Raw genomic sequence first — 20,424 nt, 5'->3', positions numbered from 1 at the left:
ACAGTATTTTTTAAAATTTTATTTTATTAGATATTTTCCTTATTTACATTTCAAATACTATCCCAAAAGTTCCATATACCCTCCCCCCTGCCCTGCTCCCCTACCCAACCACTTCCTCTTCTTGGCCCTGGCGTTCCCCTGTACTGGGGCATATAAAGTTTGCAAGACCAAGGGGCCTCTCTTCCCAATAATGGCCGACTAGGCCATCTTCTGCTACATATGCAGCTAGAGACATGAGCTCTGGGGGTACTGGTTAGTTCATATTGTTGTTCCACCTATAGGGTTGCAGACCCCTTCAGCTCCTTGGGTACCTTTTCTAGCTCCTCCATTGGGGGCCCTGTGTTCCATCCAATAGCTGACTGTGAATACTTCTGTATTTGCCAGGCACTGGCATAGCCTCATACGAGACAGCTATATCAGGGTCCCTTCAGCAAAATCTTGCTGGCATATGCAATAGTGTCTGAGTTTGGTGGCTGATTGTGGGATGGATCCCTGGGTAGGGTAGTCTTTGGATAGTCCATCCTTTTGTCTTAGCTCCAAACTTTGTCTCTGTAACTTTTTTCATGGGTATTTTGTTCCCTATTCTAAGGAGGAATGAAGTATCCACATGTTGGTCTTCCTTCTTGATTTTCTTGTGTTTTGCAAATTGTATCTTGGATATTCTACGTTTTTGGGCTAATATCCACTTACCAGTGAGTGCATATCTAGTGACTTCTTTTGTGATTGGGTTACCTCACTAAGGATGATATCTCCAGATACATCCATTTGCCCAAGAATTACATGAATTCATTGTTTTTAATAGCTGAGTAGTACTCCATTGTGTAAATGTACCACATTATCTGTATCCATTCCTCTGTTGAGGGACATCTGGGTTCTTTCCAGCTTCTGGCTGGAAAATAAGGCTGCTAAGAACTTAGTGGAGCATGTGTCCTTATTACCAGTTGGAACATCTGGATATATGCCCAGGAGAGGTATTGTGGGATCTTCTGGTAGTACTATGTCCAATTTTCTGAGGAACTGCCAGACTGACTTCCAGAGTGGTTGTACAAGCTTGCAATCTCACCAGCAATGGAGAAGTGTTCCTCTTTCTCCACATCCTCGCTAGCATCTGCTGTCACCTGAATTTTTGATCTTAGCCATTCTGATTGGTGTGTGGTAGAATCTCAAGTTTGTTTTGATTTGCATTTCCCTGATGATTAAGGATGTTGAACATTTTTTCAGGTGCTTCTCAGCCATTCGGTATTCCTCAGTTGAGAATTCTTTGTTTAGTTCTGTACCCCATTTTTAATGGGGTTATTTGAATTTCTGGAGTCCAGCTTCTTGAGCTCTTTGTATATATTGGATATTAGTCCCCTATCATATTTAGGATTGGTAAAAATTGGTGGACTTTTTGTCTTATTGATAGTGTCTTTTGCCTTACAGAAGCTTTGCAATTTTATGAGGTGCCTTTTTTCAATTCTTGATCTTGCAGCACAAGCCATTGCTGTTCTGTTTAGGAATTTTTCCCCTGTACCCATATCTTTGAGGCTTTTCCCCACTTTCTCCTCTATAAATTTCCATGTCTCTGGTTTTATGTGGAGGTCTTTGATCCACTTAGACTTAGCTTTGTACAATGAGGTAAGAATGGATCAATTCCCATTATTCTACATGATAACCGCCAGCTGTGCCAGCACCATTTGTTGAAAATGCTGGTAGACTCACAGTCTTAATGCTGATTACCTCATTCTAGTAAGAGTGATGTCCATAGCACTGTTGTCATGACTCACCTCAAGGCACTTTAGTTTTGTGCAGCATCAGCTACTTTGGTATTTCTTTTGGTATATTTTTTGGTCTTGCTTTCTTTTTCTTTTTGACATCTTCACATCTTATCTTCTTGTGATGGCCTGTGATATCAAACACTTTATTATCATAATTTTCTAACACAGAATGCAAGTAGTATCTAAAATAGTTAGGTCCCACAGGAGAATGGACATTTAGAGTGAATGGAAGAAGTTGGGATTAATGATTAATTTTGTTTTAAAATCTTTGAATGGGGAATTTCTAGGGCAATTAGAGCTGTCCGGCAGCCCACTGAATGGCATGTGTTCTTCACAGAGAGAGCCACTTCTGAAGTTTTGTCCTCACTGAAGTGAAAAGCTGAGATGCAAGTCAAGTGTTTTACTGCTTTGTTTTTCACAGAATGAAATAAGCCATTGTTACCTCAGTCCATCATGTGTCACTTGTCCTAGGGAGGTGTGAACAAGGTATCTACTTACCTTTGACAGGCAGCAGTGACAGATCCAAGTTTAGCTGTGGTGTGGGGGTGGGGTTACTGATGGGAGCATGGAGGGCTCAGAGGCAGCTGCATCACCAAAATGTCCACTGCAGCCTAAGCAGCAACACATAGAAGCTGAACTCCTAGAGCTCCTGGCACGGTTTGCAGCTGGCTGGAGAGAGTTCTGTATGACGGTTCTTATTGTTTAATACCCCAGGGGAAGGTACTGGTGACCATTGTAAGGAACATTTAGGAATTTCTTGAGACTTCTAAGTTTATTTCATTCCTGAGTCTTGTAAAACTTCTAAGTTTTGTTTATTTCTTGGGTCTTACAAAGTCTCCCTCTAAGGTGGACTACTGGAAGGAAAAGAAGTCCCAACATAACATAGCCCTTTCATAAACACATGATGCTACATTGATTAAAGCTCCATAAGAACAGAGCTCCAAGAAGTCCCCCATTTGTTTGAGGTTCTGGGAGACTTGGCTTATTTCAGGTTTGTAATTATTTGGAAATATATCCTGTTCTTGCCTCCTAAGGAGAGCAAGAATGAGGCAAATAACTAGAAAAGTTACTCAGAACTTTTTTGTGCTTCCTGTTTACAGTAATGAAGGCCATATAGTAAGTCAGCCTTTATGAGGTTGATCACTAATATCTCCTAAAATGTGTTCCAAGACACATATCGTTAATGTCTCTTGTACTCTAAATTAATTGAATTATGTAGTTGTTGCTATGTATTTTAGAAATAGCATGAAAAACAGAAATGCTGTCAGGGTCCTTAAGAAAAGATTAACTGATATTCAGCATCATACTAATAAAATATATATCCTAATTTGTAATTTATATTATCTTGTGAAATTAATCAATATATGTTGTTCACCTTTCAACCTGTCAGCTACTTTGAATACAGAAAGGTTTTTTCCTGTATTATTTTTCTCTGTTGTCTAAGCCAATAGAAGACAATAGGCTATTCTAAAGTATTGATCAGCTACACCGCCTCAGGGTCCAGGGAGGTGTTATTAGGGTCCTGCTGACTAATACTTTATCAGTTACATAAGCTGCTGCTGCTGCTTTTTTCTGCAGTCATCCTTGCACCTGCATATTAATCATTGTCTGCTGCTTTGTGGATTGCTGCCCTTCCCTCACCCACAGTCCTTTACCCCAGAGAGATGAGAAAATGAAAAGTATATTCAAATGTAAAGTTCTGAATTTTCAAGAGTATAATATCTAAGTAGTCTTTTAAAATTAGATTCTTCTGTGCTTAGAAAACTGTCAGGGGCTTTGGCAATAGCTTGTGACATTGAGTAGGTTAAGCAGTGCAAGAATTCTCAAACAGACGCTGTTAATCCATTTAGTGAGCTATAAGAACTATATTATCTGTGGTTAGAGGGTAATGTAGCATGGTAGTATATAACCACAACAACTTTAAACTATTTTAGACATTAAATTGCAATAATCTTTATAATATTAGAGAAATACTAAAGAAAGGAACGTGTAAGATTACATTTTGTATGATTCAGTTCTGTATAACATCCAAAAATAATCAATTACTTTTCCTTTTAGAATATTATTTAGATGGAAAAAACTATATAGTACAACAGCGTAATGGTTCCTGTTAAAGGAGGATAGTGAATTTTCTAGAAAGATGTTTTGGGAGGGGTTCATGACTGAAAAGGTTTACACAGGGATCTTTTTGTTTATTTATTTACATCCCAAGTGCTACTCCCCTTCCAGCCTCCCCCCCCCCCCACCATTGAGACCCTTTCCCCATCTTTCTTCCCTTTCTCCTTTTAGAAGGTGAGGTCCTCCCCTAGTTATCTCCCAACCCTGACACATCAAGTCTCTGCCCGATTACACACATCCTCTCCTACTGAGGCCAGACAAGACAGCCCTGTTGGAGAATTGATACCACAGTCAGGCTACAGCTTTAGGAAGAGGCTCTGTTCCACTTATTGGGAGACCCACATGGAGACTGAGCTGAATATCTGTTGCAAATGGGCTGGGGGTTCCTCATTCCAGTCCATGTGTTATACAGGGATCTTCAATGCTAAAACAATATTCTCATTTTTAGACTAGCTGGTGGTTGCATGAAGCCCTGAGTCCATTTTTTTATTTTTATTTTTTTGTTTTATGATCAGTTATTTATTAGAGAATACACATCTGACCTTTTTGTATTTTGTATATTGTATTTCAGAATAACATTGATTAAAAAGTTATTAGTCCTGTAATGGAATTTCCTTCAAAGACAGGATTAAGATATGACTTTCTCAGTGGCAATAAAAAGTGACAAGCAGACTGGGCTGGAGAGAGTGCTCAGTGGTGAAGAGTGTTCCCTGCTGTTCTAGAGGCCCTGAGTTATGTATCTAGCATCCAAGTCAGGCAGTTCACAATCATTAACTCTAGCTCCAGAGAACTCTTATGGCCTCTGTGGGCACCCACCCATGCATGTGGCATACACACATGTACATAATACACACATATAAAATAATAATAATAATAATAAGTTTTTAAAAAAAAGAAATGAGAGCTGGGCGTGGTGGCGCACGCCTTTAATCTCAGCACTCAGGAGGCAGAGGCAGGCGGATTTCTGAGTTTGAGGCCAGCCTGGTCTACAGAGTGAGTTCCAGGACAGCCAGAGCTATACAGAGAAACCCCTTTCTCGAAAAACCAAAGAAAGAAAAAAAAAAAGAAAAAAAGAAAAAAAGAAATGAGAAACTGAGCTACTTACTGTTTGTCTTGGAAATCAAGATTCCACAGAATCAAGATAGCAGCATCCAAATAAATGTTTATAATGAAAGCTATTTGTAGCATATTCTTCAGGACTTTCTCTGCCATGTGTGATAGGCCTTGGCTCAGGAGCTACTTATTGGCATAAAACTGGGAACTCTGTGGCAGAGATTTTAATGAGCTTGAAATCAGGCCTTATATTTTATGATCCTAAATCTATGTTTGTAGCTATGCTTTTCTGCCCTTTCAAAACAGAACCCCTTCAAACAATAGTTAACAGAGCAGCTATAAATTTGAATCATCCTTTAAATTCTTTTAGGTTAATGTGACCTTGGGCAGGATTCCTAAGCTGGGGTTCAGTTTCTTCATGTTAATATGGAAATAATATCATTACCCTTGAAGGCTCCTTGAGGACTGAGGACCTTGTTATGAGTATAAAGAGTATGACTTACTTTGTGCATATCACAAAAGAACAGTAGTGACTTGAAACCCAGACTCTCCTTAATTGACTTAAAGTTATGGTTAATTAGTTAATGCCTCTGAACTTCACTAGTGTTGCATCTCAAATGTAAAAATTAGACCTACTCTAAGGTTTTTGTGGGAATCAAGTGGATTCATGGTATGTCTAATAATGGTAGCTGCTATTATTTCTAAAATTAACCATTATATACACAACCACTTTTCTTTTGGCCCCCGATCCTGCTCATTTAAATTGGTAACATATAGGAAGCCACTGAGCAGTCATTTGATTTAAATGTTTTCTAGCATCTATTTGATTTAAAGGAGAAAGTAAACAAATAGCTGGCAGCTATCATTTTATTTGCTTTTCAGTGGAAAACAAAGACTCATGAGCTATGACTCTCCAAATAATCAGCATCTATCTTTGTTGAAAAAAAATCAGGGGGGGCTGGAGAGATGGATTCGTGGTTCAGAGCACTGACTGCTCTTCCAGAGGTCCTCAGTTCAATTCCCAGCAACCACATGCTGGCTCACAACCGTTTAGAATGGGATCTGATACCCTCTTCTGGTGTGTCTGAAGACAGCTACAGTGTACTCATATAAATAAAAATAAATAAATCTTTAAAAAAAGCCAGGAACTCTGGAATACTTACTGACTTCAGAGAAAGTGGTAGATCAAAAGATGCAAAGCATAATGAGGTGGAATAAAGACAGTTTTATAGTACATGCAGAGATCATTTTCATCAAAATTCAGGTTTTATCAAAAATATATTATGTGCAATACATGGTTCTTAAAGGCTTCCTTTGTAAAAGAGAGTTTGCTGTGGAGAAATACAGTGAGACTTAGAGGTGGTCTCTATCCATTAATGGCTTCTGTCCATTGATGGTTCTTATCAATACAGATGACAAATCCTTGCCAACACTTGTTACCTAACAGTGATTGCATCATCTGATTACATTACACCATTTTCAGAGCTTATGCTAGGCAGGTGTTTCATTTTGTATTTTAGATAACTGTGGATGACACTGTCATATCTTAAATTACAAAATTTTAGTGTTTATCTTCTCTTTTTCCCAGTCTAATAACTGATTTTTGGGAGAAACTTCGTACACAGTAAAATGAGAATTTGGTATTAAAGATCTACCATGTTCCCGCACCTTAAATTTTTATTTAAAAATACATTGTTTAATTTTTTTAGACTAATTGCATATCAGTGATAAATTGAATTGTATTGTTCAGTGAAACATTAATCATTATAATAGCCTAACTAGTCATTTTAGTGGTTTTGTTTTAAGTAAGTATCTGTTGGGGAAACCATAGGAGAGATTCAAAAATACAGGCATATCCAGTATTCAATCTTAATTGGTTTAAAATATAAAACTACTGAAGTTCAGAGGCATTAACTGACTTAGCTGATGAAAATACAGATATTTCAAAAGTTTCTTGGATCAAGTACTAATATTGTTCCATTTAGCTGTCTTTCTTTCTTGCTTTTCTGAGGTAGTGTCACAGTAGCCCATGCTCACCACAAGCTCTGTCTCTGAGGACTACCTTGGCCTCCTATCTTTTTGCCTCTCCTAAGTGCTAAGACTACAGACATAAAATCATTTTAGGTATCCGAGTAATGACTATGGGCTAGAATTGTCAGTTAGTTGTCATAGTATTTTTTTCTTTTTTGCATCAAAGCCAAACTTGTTCATGTGTATTAATTGGATGTGCTATGTTCTTTATATGAAGAAGAGAGACATTGAGGAAGGAGCTATATGTGTCATTTATGTAGCATGTCTAAAGGTAAACAGAAATCTGTCTGCCTGCTGTGGCTCTGTGGTTATTTTGAATGATTTATTATGATCTGGCCCATTCTGGATCAGACCTCTACATGTACTCTAGCTGTCTCAATGCTTTTCACACACCCAGCCTCTTAATTCATGTGAGTTTGCTGTGCACTCATTGGTCATCAAGATCAATTCATCTCAATTCTTGTTTTCAGTGCCTCCCACAGTGCCTGTATCTTGGCTGTGCAGGAACTGTGTGTAGGAAGGCCTAAAGGCTTTAAACTACCTATCTGCTTCAGTACTTTTACCACATTGAAGGAGGTACTAGCATTTCCTCCCCGCCCCCACCCCTGTAAGATGCCAGTTGGTAAAATATTCAGCTAATTGTCATCCACTTATAGAGAGACTGAATGAATTGGTTTCTCTCAGACTGGCTATAGTACTTGGAATGCAACTTTTTGAACAGCCACTTGTGAAGAAATCCAAGAGAAGATCATGAGGGTTACTTGGGATTTGATGTTAAGAAAAGTATTTTAGGTGATAGAGGCGCAAGTCAGCTTCAGTTGAGAAGAAAAGGTTAGTCTAAACATACGGCATTCATTCATTTTTCTTATGTGTGTTTTCCTGTAGATGCCAGAGGAGCAAGCATTCTGTGTTTTGGTGACTATTATGTATGGTTATAAATTGAGAGACTTATACAGAAACAATTTTGAAGATCTTCATTGCAAATTCTATCAACTTGAGAAACTAATGCAGGTAAGGAAAAATGGGAAATTCTATCATCCATGAATTTATTGTTATCAAAATCACTAACAGAGTTAATGAGCAATATTTTACTATGAAAGTTTAATGAATACAACTTCCAGACTATAAAGACATTTATTTTGTTTTATTATTACTTCTCACTTTTCAGACATAAAAGTTGGTTGTTTTTTTTCCAAAAGTTAGTATTCCTTATGTGATTTAAAAGTTAAATAACTATATCTAATATATCAAGTTGGGCTCGATAACAATTTTGATACCTCATTTAAACCATCAAATAGATACATTTCAGTCCTCTTCAATATGAGCATTTGATACAAAAATGGTTGTCTCTCTGTCTCTGTCTGTCTGTCTGTCTGTCTCTCTCTCTCTCACACACACACACACACTACAAGATAAATAGCATTGTTAGGAGCTATTTATCTTGTATTGCACTCTTGTACAGTTTTACTTTGTCATTTTTATATGATCATGATGAGATATTTAAAGAAATATTTATGTATGTATGTATGTATGTATGTATGTATGTATGTATGTATGTATGTATGTATTTATGTATTACCTGGATGCATTTATATTTGTATTTGGGTGACCAAGTCGGCCAGAGAGGGCAGCCGATCTCCTGAAGCTAGAGCTGCGTGTGGATGCAAGGTACCTGACCTGGGTGCGTGGAACCAGCCTCAGGTCCCCTGGAAGACCAGCACCAGCTTTGAGCTCTTAGCCACCTCTCCAGTCCACAGTTAGGTCTTTATGTCTGGTCATGGTTTAGAGTTTCCAAGTGCGCAAATTACTCTAAAAGTATACTGTGTACCTCAGATAACATTGAGAATTTGCAACATTTACAACTGACAAATAATAAAATGATCTAATGTTTATTAAAAGTTCAAATGAAATTATGGTCTGTGAGTATGAAGATATATTTTGTTTCTAGGTGGGTAGGAGGTGAATCCTGTCTCTTACCTTAGTCTAAGAATTGTCATTAGAATGAAGGTGTTCTGAGAGAACAAGATTTTTCCAGGAAGCAGGAACTCTCTTTCATGTTCGCAAGGATAATCCTGTTGCACCCAGTTGTTTCTGTCCACACTCATCTGTCGTGTGTCTATCCCCATCTCCTGTCATCACCTCTGTGCACTGACATGCAGGTGCACACTACAGTTGTTGCAAACGACAATACTTCCTTGGTAATCGTTCTCCTCACCCTTTGCTTTTGGCTTTTAGGAACAGCTGCCAGACCTGTACAGCCACTTCTGTGATCTGAACCTGGAAGCTCATATGTATGCATCCCAGTGGTTCCTCACTCTCTTTACTGCCAAGTTTCCACTCTGCATGGTGTTCCACATCATTGACCTTCTGCTGTGTGAGGTACAGTGTCCAGCTTTCATCCCTATGGCAACATAGAAAAGTCTGCTTAGAAACAGTTATTTTCCTTTTTCATAGTATTAACCCACACTCATGGACCAAAATTCCATTTGAATTTTTAATAAAGATTACATAATTTTACTGTTTGTCAGGAATAAAAATATTAAGGCTTATATAATTTCCATAAAATAAAATTACATGGCTAAATTTGTGTAATTATATTCCTAATAAGCCTATAACTGTGATTAATATATCATCAGTGTAACTTTTGAAAAAGTTAAATGCATTTAGAGTCAGCGGTTTTTACTATTGCTGCACTTATACTACAATCAGGAATATGAACAAGCCCTCCCCCACCCCCAACCCCGTAATTAAGTCCTCCATTTGTTAGTTCCCTCTGTGTGTGTGGTAGTTTTGGTTCCTCCAAGAAAGAAAAATGATAACCATTTTAGATGCTGAGCTCTTCTTCCTGCCCCGCCCTGTCCTCTGCTCTATCCTTCGCTTCCCCTTCCCTTATGACACATGCATCCTGTTGTTTTCTGCGTGCCTGACAAGGATTCTGCCACTAAATTACAGCCTCACCCCATTTATAATTTTAGGCAGTAGAACATATCAATTACTTGTTTTTTAAATACCTTTATTGTTTGTATTTGTTTACTTTATTCTTTTTAGATCCCTTAGTTGACTGGGTATGTTTTATCTGTTTTCTTTGGGACAGTGGTGTGAGGATGGAGCCCTACCTCATCCATGTATATATTCTATCACTGATATACACTCTCATCCAAGTATGTATTCTATCACTGATATACACCCTCATCCAAGTATATATTCTACCACTGATGTATACCCCCACACTTACTTTATTCTTTTAAATAATTTATTACACACACTCTCTCACACACACTTATATTGTATTGTCAGTCAAAATGCTAAAAAATATCTTGGGGTCTCTCTTGAAAGGCAGTTTGCTGGGCCAGGCATGATGGTGCACACCTTTATTCCGAGTACGTAGGAGGCAGAGGGAGGCAGTAGAATCTCCATGAGCTTCAGGACAGCTCAAGCTAGCTACACTGAGACCCTTCTCCATAAGAATAGCCTGCTTGATGAAAAGAAAAGTGAATATTTAAATGAAAGAATAAATTTACACAAAAGTAAGACCACACATTTAAATCACCCTTGACATTAATAGTTTAACTTTAAAAATAGTATTTTGAAAGTACCTAAGCTATATAAAGCCTATCATTTTATATGCAAATATTGCTGAAATTTTCTCTCAAAGGCTCTTGCTATTAGTTGCATTGCATCTGAAATTTGAAAGCATTTTGTAGGTGAAGAAGATTTTGAGTCATTTGTGAAGTACTTTGGTAAGGAAGAGTGGAGTGATTTGCTAGGTCACAGAAAGAGATCTTGATTCCTGATTATATAACAGCGATTGATATTGATTGATAGCACATATATTATCCTGTTCATTTTACTTATAAATTAGTCTAAAAATGGCATTTAAAATATTACCAGTGGAAGAAGGCAAAGAAACTAAAACCTTCTTCAGCATGCTATGATCATCACATTATCCACAAGGGAAACTTGGGTGTTTAGCAAACATTCTGCCCTGACTGACTATTCTGAATGGGCCTTCTCACATTGTAGTACAGTACTCTTTTAAAAAGAAACCGAATTTAGATGTTTGAGTTTTGTAATACTAAATCCAATTAATACTCAAAATTAATTTTGATAAGTAAGTCTTCATAGGCATTATCCCCCATGATACACTGGTTAAGAGCAGTGTTTCCTGAGAGGCGGACCATGTGATAGGCTGATGGTCTTTGCTTTGTCTACAGCCTGAGCTTACCATCAATCACTTCACACTGTTTTCTGAAAGAGATTATCTGGGTTCATGCTAGATTAGACTGTGGTTTCATTACAGAGTGTAGAGTGCATAGTTGTGCTAAATGGATTTCTCTATTGCTTATGGTAGACTAGTAATGCTGTAGTTTAGTTTGCTGGATGAGTGACTTTCTGAAATTATCCCCTGAGCCATGATGGCATCTGGCAGTGTTTATGTGTCTTCAGGAACTTGGATTCACAACTTCTTGGGCAATATCATCTTGAAGATACTTAAATTTCTTGTGTTGAATACTAAGAAGGTTATTCAAATTTATAGTAAAGAAATTCAAACAAAATTTATGTGTTCCTTTCCTTTGTCATTTGTAACCACAGTAGGTGAAAGGTCACAACATTCACTGCAATTAGTAAGACCACCACAGATGTTGCTCTCTCTCATCTTCATCTTATACTGTGCAGTTGGTTTTCACCTTTTTAAATTATTATACAAGCTAATTGTTTCATTATTGCATTTTAATACTTTTTCAATTTTTCTTTTGTCAGTTTAATTTAAAAATTCTTTTTCCTCCTTTTCACGAACCTCTTTCTTTCTTTCTGAGAATACATTTCCTCACCTAATAAAGTAATTCCAGATCTATTAATATTACAAAAATTTTAATTTTTTTCTTTTGACTAAATAAAAGTTCATTGTGTATATGTTCTGGATTTTCATCAGCCATTCATCTGTTGATGGACTTCTAGGTGGGGCACATTCCTGGCTATTGTGAACAAATGACCCTGGGTATATCAGTATCTCTGTGGTAGCCTTTAGAGTTTTTAGGATGTACCCAGTAGCAGTAGAGCTGGGTCATGCAGACGTTTTAGTTTTATGTTTTCAGGTAAACCTCATATCCAAATTTGCTTCTCTGTTGCTAGGATAAACACCGTGACCCAGCTTCATCTGGCATACAGCCCATCCCCACCTACCCAGGGGTGGCACCACCCGCTCATCTTAATGAGCAGCCATGAAAATGACTCCATGTAAACAGTCCCAAAGACCAGTCAGGGAGGCAGTACCCCAAGCGAGGTTCCCTCTGGCCAAGTGACTCTAATTTGTGTCAACTTGACAATGGGGGGGGGGCATTAGAAGGAACAAAAGCCCACCAGCACACACAGATTTCTCTGGTGGCAATGCTTTCTCACTAGCTGTGAATAAGGGGTGTGTTTTTCTCTCCAGGTCCTCTCCAGCATGTTTTGTTAATGACAGCCTTTCTAACAGTATCAAGGTGAAGACTTAAAGGAGTTTAATTTTGCTTTTTCCTGAAAGATAACGATGTTGAGTATTCCTTAAAACTTTATTGATCATTTGTGTTTTCTGTTTTTTTTAAGAGGGATCTGTTCAGTTTATTTGCCAATTTTTGATAAATTATTGATCAGCATTTTTTTTGCCTGTTTAATTTTTGCAGTTCTTTCTATATTCTAGATACTGTTATATACCCAAATCTGGCAAATTGTTCTTCCATTCTGTGGGCAATGTTTTTACTCTATTGATTTTCCCTCACCTGTGCAGGACCATTTTGAATTCATGTAATTCATGTCAATATTTCATACACTTTTGGAATCCTGTTCTTGCCTTACCTGTCCTAATTAAGCCCTATGATCCATCTTGGTCTGCTTTTTTGTGTGGTAGGTAGGAGATACAGATCTTATTTCATTCTTTTGTATGTGGCTATCCAGATTGCCAGCACTATTTGTTGAATAGGGTACTTTTTCTCTAATGTATTTTGTAACAGCTTTGTTAAAACAAACAAACAAAACAAAACAAAAAAAAAAAAACATTAGAAGGTCGAAGGTCAAAGATGTCTACATTTCTTTCTGAGTCTTGTATTCTTTCCCATTGGCCTACATGTGTTATGCCAGTGCTGTGCTGTCTTTGTCACAGTATGTCATGGAGTGTTCTGCCTAGGACTGCATTCGCTATCTGTGTCTTTATTGTTCACATATGAATTTTAGAATTTTCTTTTCTAGTTCTCTGAAGAATGTCTTTGGAATTTTGATTGGGATTGCATTTGAATCTATAAATTGATTACTTTGGTAACACATCCATTCTTACATAATTGATTCTGCTAGTCCAGAAACTTGAAGGGTCTTCTGTTGTATAGTGTCTCTTTCAATTTCTTTTTTTTTTTTTTTCTGCTTCCTTTTTAGTGTATTAGTAAGGTTTTTACTGCAGAGATCCTTTACCTCACTGGTAAGGCTTAGTTCTGTATCTGCATGACTTTCCAAAAAGTGGGGTACGCTATAGTAGGTTACAGCATCATGATTGCTAAGGAAGTTGACAAAGTAAAGTAATTCTTCAAAATAAACTTTGTGAAGAACAGTATATTAGTGTGCCTCGGGATGTTCATTCTTTCCACTAACTCATCTCTGTCATCATTGTGAAGGATTACTTGCAAAAGAGCTTTTGAATAAACTTTGACTTCCTGCCTGTCTGCTTTTTCTCTTTGCCCCTTTCCTTCTTCTATAAAATATTTATATCAAAAGCTATTTTTTCCTATGTACTAAATATTCTAGTGGAAGAAATAGTCTTAAATAACTCTATACTGGGTCTTTTTTCCTATCTCTTTGTAAGTACAGATCTTGATGTTTGTTAGTTAATATTTTTTGCAAATAAAAGGCTAGGAAATTCTTAGAAAATGTTGATTTTTTTCTATAGTCATTCTAACCAAAAAAAAAACAAAAAACAAAAACAAAAAAACGACTAGACAGTAAAGCCTTTTACTCAAAGACCCTTTTAGAAGGTGAAAAAGAAGACATTGAATTTGACTTCCCCCTTAAGGAGCAGATCATCATGTCATGTGCTCAGTCTTGCACCTTGAAGTTAGGAATACAAAGTTAATTTAGCAAAAAGGGAATAATTGTGTTATTTTAGCAGTACAACTTGAGTTTTAAAACCTCCTATTTATTAGTAATTGTTATTTACAATACTTAAAACTGGCTGTATGGTGGCCCTTGCTAATTCCCTAATTTGGTTGAAGATGTGTGGCAACAAGTATAAATCAGAGTTCTGAAATATACTTCTTATGGTAAAAGGAATGCAGTGTCTGTAAACGTTTAGGCAGCAATTGAAAGGAAATTATTTTTAACCCCCTGTTTTATGTCTGATTTTTGAGATAAGAAGCCTATTCATATTAATATTATAGTGCAAACATTGTGCTGTTAAACCATCAAGAATAAAATGCTTCACTTTTTGACATAACTTTTTCTTAGTGTAACAAAAACTTAGTATAATGTAAATCTTGGTGTTTTTCTCACAGAAAGAGCATGTGTAAGGTGCTCAGCACCAAGATCGTACAGAGCAGAGGGTCACTGCGTTTCAGACCTGCTTCAGGCCCATCCTCTGAAGGATAATCAGTACCTGATGCTCCGGCTACACTTTTCTGGCTTGGTTTTGTTCTCTGTGTAATCACACACACAAACTTCCTGTGTAATTTCATTTATTCCTGGCATCTTTATAAGATTTCTTCATATTTCCATCTGGGCACACTTTCTCTCCTCCACTGTGACTATGCTAGAGCACATCCATCCTTCTGTTATGCTGTTGCCAGCCTTAGGATTGTTTCCACACTAAGGCTGTTAAGTGTGGCTGGGCGTGGTCCTGAGTTTGTCTTCTGATGAGTAGCATACACTTCTGTGGGTATACACCTAGAAATGACATTGCCAGGCTTGAGTGTATGGACGTCCTCAACCTGAATACAGTCTGCTGAATGTACTCCAACCACTATAGCCATTACTTTTTGAGTTGTCTTATTCAGTATAAGTATTTCTTGTAAAAAAGGAAAGGTTTTTTGTTGTGTTTTTAGCTAGCTAACCCTGGGTCAGATTATAATTCACAAAGTGCAGTAAAATGAAACTCATTTGGTGAAGAGATTGACTTGACCACTTAGAATTACATAGAGATATGGACCAAGGCCTAGATCTTTTTTCTTTTTTATCAAAAATTGTTTTTCATGTAACATAACCCAATTACAGTTTACCCTCCCTGTACTCCTCAGAGTTTCTCCTATTTGCCCCTCCCTTTCTGTCTCTCATTAGAAAACAAACAAGCTTCTAAGGGATAGTAATAAAATAAAATTTAAAAAACCCTATCACATCAGAATTGAATAAAACAAACAGAAGGAAAATAGCCAAGGGAGGGCACAGAAACTCTTGATGTCCTTCATCCCCTCTGGTTCTTATATCCTTTCTACCTCCTCTTCTTCAGTGTCCCTGATCCCTGAGGGGAAGGATTTGATAGTCACATCCCAGTTAGGGCTAAATGTTCCAAGAATTCTTTCTGTATGATGTCTGCTGTGGGTCTTTATATTTGTTCCCATTTCCTGCAGGGGGGAGCTGCTTTGATGATGACCAAGGAAGACACTGATGTATGAGTATAGCAAAATGTCACTAGGACTCATTTTATTGCTACTACTTTTTTTTTTTAAGAAGAGTGGTATTTCATCTTACCCTAGGTTCCTGGGCTATCTAATTTCAGGTTATTGGTCACTCAAGCAGTGTCAGGTATGGGATCCATCTTGTGGAGTGAGCCTTTAGTCAAATCTTATATTGGTTGGTTACTCCCACAAACTTACAGCCCCCATTGCCCTAGCATACCTTGCAGGCAGGACAGTATTAACAGGATTTTATCAGGCAGTAAACCTCTGATCAAAGGGTTTGTGACCAAGTTGGTATTTATGCTTCTATTTTGATAACACAGAGTACCTTCCTGTACCAAGGACACTAGAACATCGGGGTGAAGGCTCTCTGTAGGCACCACTCAACTTCTCCATGTTCAACACAGATGTTTTCACAATGAGACCTGGCTGTCAGTTTGTAGAGAGCAACTTATTATTGTCTTGGCAATAGCCTGTCTTGTTGGGGGTTTCCCATGGGACCCCTTTAGCCAACAGCTCAATTAGATGTAACCCAATCCCAATACTGTAACCACTTTTGTGCCTGTATGACAGAGTTACCCTGACAGGGAAAATCATGAAGGAATTCCCTTTTAGAAAAAGGAACATGGAGACAGTATAAAATGAGTTAACAGTTAAGATAGTAGACTCAAGATCTTGATCCTTCTAGATACCTTCCTCATGTTAGTCTCTGGAGTTTTAGATATAAAATAAGACTCTCTCTCAAGTTTAATAAGATTGTGACAAAATATTTACCATTAAATATCCCATTACTCATCCAATCCCGCTGAGAGCCTTTTATTTCTCGGTTTCTTAAAGCAACCACTCTTTTTAATCCAAACTAGTTGAAGTGCTTTATTGGTCAAGCAAGATTTTAGCCAATGGACTTAAGAGAAGTTTCTTTTCCTATTGATGATTCAAGTAATTCTCCAGTCTTCTTTCCCCTTTCCCTTCACCGTTTTACAAAAGGAGGAGGAAAGCTACACAAGTTCTCTTAGTCTTGACAAGATAACTGACAGCCGGTGCTTCAAGTTGACTCTTTCCAGGTAGTTCAGTATAAAATGTATTCTGCTTTATATAGTAACTTGATATTTCATGAAATTTAAGGAAATCATTGACCCTTTGAATTAGAGTGTTTCCAGTGCCTCTTTCTTGAGAGAACAATGAGAAAAATGACAGTTCTATATTATCTGATTAAAAACTACCAAGGATAATTGCCCTTTCAAGGAAGTTTTCTGACATTAGTTGAACAGATTCATTATATAACATTCTTCCCTTTTAGCCTCAACATCTCCCATGCAAATTAATCTCTTCAGAATGAGATGATATAAGGACAGTTAAGACCTCTGGAAGGAATAAATGTTTCTGAAACCCCTCTAGTGGTTGATATATGTGCACAAAAATACAGAAAACAAGTGGTTTGCGTAAGCAGCAGCAGCAACAAAACTTGTCTAGGCTATGTAAAGCTTTATTTACCAATGGACGTCTCCAGAACCAGAAAATCATTCTCTCTAAAATCTCAGTCCTGAATCATGGCATCAACCTGTTTTACAGTTAGCACCTCCAATACATGTGGGCTTGCACTCACACCTTAGTAATACATTTAAATATGGAACTGAAATAACTTTACAATAAGAATTATAAAAAAACTGCAGAGACCTTCCAATATTCATGCATTAGACAATTTATATTATTAAACTGACAGGTTCAGTCCCGTCATCATTAAAATATCAATTTAGTTTTTTACCAGATATAAAAAAGTAATCCCAAAAGACAAAAACAAAACAAACAAACACCACAAAGCCATAGGTACCACAATCCCCGATTTCAAAATGAACCGTAATAATAGAAACATGAAACCAGACACATAGACCAATAGACCACAGTATGAAACTCAGAATGCAGTAAAGCCTTGCAGCTGCAGCTCCTTAACAAAGGTGCCAAAAAAAAACGACAACCTCTTAAATAAAGGATTCTTGACCCATTGTGTTTTATCCTGTCCTGTACAAAATACATCTGTTGTACTGAATAAATCGATAGAGGTAAACTTAAATCTAAATGTTTTACACTGTTCCATTTAGTTGCATATAACAGTAAAGGAAAAAATAGACAAAGCTGTTGTCCTTATGACATTTTTGTCCTTATAGTAGTCAGAAAATCAATAACTAAGCAGACCATATAGTATATTGGTCAGAAAGTATGATGGGGAAAAATACAGGAAAAAAATTACAGAAGACCTGGCACTGTTCCACATTATGTCCTGAATCACTTACATTGCAGTATTTAGTATGGGATTGTGGTGCATTCAGAGGGACGATGGGAAACTAGTTAGGAGGCAGAGGCGACCTCAGGGTGGGAGGCGATGACATCAGTGGAGGGGGTGGGAATTGGCTCTATGAGGCACCTTTCAAAGGTTGAGGCAGTAGGATGTGCTGGTGGACAGTATAAGGCAAGTTATTCTTTTTGGTGTAGTGAAAGGGAAGGGTGGACAGCTTTGTCACATCTGTTTTTCCAGGAGCATCCTGGAAGCAGCGTGACTAGGGATTGTTGTTCTGTGGCATTGTAGAATGACTAAGGAATGCCACTCTTACATTCCCAACTCTGACAGGTCAGGTTATAATGTCTTTGTGGTGTTTCTTATAGAAGCTGCTGTGGTATTCTTGAGTATATTTAAGGTCAATGTTGGTATAATTAGATTGAATGTGTAGAGTGGAAAAATTATGAAAGATGAGCACAGGAGAGTCAGCACTTGATACTTTACATATAGCTACATGTTTATTGGGGAGGGCAGGAATGTTAGTTTTGCTTTTGTGAAGGCTGAATCATGCTATTTTGAAGATTCAGAATACATTGAACATGTTTACTAATTCACTGTTGGTTGTGTATTAGTTCTCACATTTATAAGAAAAATCACTGATTTAAGTTATAATGTGGTGCAGTTGTTGGGAATTGAACTCAGGACCTCTGGAAGAGCATTCGATGCTCTTAGTCCCTGAGCCATTTCAACAGGACTACTGACTTAAGTTATAGTTTTTGTCGTTATTGTAAAAATCTCTCAGTTCCTAACTAAAGTAAATAGAGTTACTTTTCAGTATTCTTTTTGTTGCAAAGAAGAGAAAAGTCTCATAGTATGTAAAGTAGGTACATATGTATTGAATAAAATAAGTAAGCATATTCTTTTAAATTTATGATTAAATATTTGAAACTAGTGTTGACTATACTAGGAAGTGACTTTTGATAAATATGTATTATTTATTAAGTAAATTTCTCATGCATTCCAAAGACAAACTATACAAAGACAAACTATATTTTTTCCAGCCAGGGATGCTTACTTAAAGAGAATAGGGAGTGGAACAATTGAAAACAGTATCTAATCTTTACAAATATAGTTCAGCTCTTAGAGCTAAGATGCTTACTATGTTCTCAGTAATGTCACTGTATCCTTTTATAGGCAGCATTTTTAATAAAGGCAACACGCAAGCTTGACCTGTGTAAGTCATTTTAATGACTGCCTGCAAAGCTGTATGGAGTATTTTTGTGTTTCTCATTCTCTGGAATTTGGGTTGTGAAAATACTTCTTTAACTAGTTCTTACTGAAAGACATCCACTGTAGTTATTAGTAGAAGTCCTCTTCTTTATAGAGTAATTATATTGTACTGTAGAGGAGAAATTATTGTATAGTAGCAGCTGAAGGTAGATGTATAAATGAGGCTGTGTGTGAGAGAAGCTATTTGCATTTATCATTCTGACTTATAGTTTAGCTGATAAATATTTGGTCTTTCCTTTTTTAAGTCTAAAAGAACAGTATACTAAACGGTGGGCATTTGTGGGTGACACCTACTAAATACTGCATACCTTGTTCTAAGCCACACACAATACTGCTTTATCCATCCCATATATAGTTGGCCCATTTAGAAAAAAAGAAAGTAAAGAAGTTCCTATTATTCTTATCTTTCAGCTCCACAGAAAATAAGCAGATTTTTATTTTCTTTCTTAAGACAAAATTAAGTTACAAAAATAAATCAGTGTTTGCTCTCCTGTTAGGGTTGAGGTCCTGCCAATTCACAGCCGTTGGCATCTTTACCCAGTGTTCTTAGCCTCGAGGCTCAGGTGTATCACTGCTCTGGCAGAACTTCTCCATGGTAAGTCGTTTCTGGGACTGCTTTGTGTGACATTTTAACCAAGTAAAGATTTGTTCTTTTTTTTATTATCCAGGGCCTCTTATAGCTGTAGCTCTAAGCCATTACTAACATTCTGTCAGCGTGCGGTACCCAGGTGCCTGTGCTGAGGTTGCCATTGCTCCGGGTGAAAGGGGTGCGATGAGACCTCTGACTTCCTGCTGTTTAGGCTCTCACCAGGGCATTCAAAAGCTCTGCTGTTTCAGATGCCCACTTGATATTTTACCTCTGCCCATGTTCTAGTAGAGTAACTCATTTTGTTGTTCATTTCTGAGGACTAGTGCAAGAAAATTTTTACATAATTGAATAAAACAGTTTTCTTTTGCACAGCGCTTCCTTGACCTAAGAATTAGAGCTGGTCTGCTTGTTGTTTCTTACTTAAGATATCTAATTGTGTCTTATGTAAGACACTTGAAGGGTTTGGAAGTGTAATTAATTAGAGCATGTCTAGTTGTTCTTCTAGGACCCAGTGAAGTAGGTACATACTACTTCAGACAGGCATTTCCATTTGCTCACTAGCAAATACACAAGTTTCTGTTTTGCTCATAAGAATTTTTAATACAAACAAAAAAGTGCCTTCTTAATGCACAGATCTTGTATGAGTGGAGAGGCTGGGGATTGAGCCTTGGCCTTGAGCAT

The 20,424-nt window shown here is 37.3% G+C and overlaps 1 protein-coding gene across 5 annotated transcripts in view; it reads left to right on the top strand.

Moving 5' to 3' along the window:
• Window positions 1–20,424, top strand: part of Rabgap1l (RAB GTPase activating protein 1-like) — a 574,303-nt gene that overhangs the window by 342,316 nt on the left and 211,563 nt on the right. For all 5 annotated transcript variants that reach the window (XM_006496875.1, XM_006496878.4, XM_006496876.2 and 2 more), the window contains 2 exons: window positions 7,845–7,970; window positions 9,195–9,338. In XM_006496875.1, coding sequence (XP_006496938.1) covers window positions 7,845–7,970; window positions 9,195–9,338 — 270 coding nt within the window. The remainder of the gene's footprint in view (window positions 1–7,844; window positions 7,971–9,194; window positions 9,339–20,424) is intronic.

The sequence above is a fragment of the Mus musculus genome, chromosome 1 (genome assembly GCF_000001635.26).
Source record: "Mus musculus strain C57BL/6J chromosome 1, GRCm38.p6 C57BL/6J".
NCBI lineage: Eukaryota > Metazoa > Chordata > Mammalia > Rodentia > Muridae > Mus > Mus musculus.
This window is presented reverse-complemented; position numbering and strand designations above follow the sequence as displayed.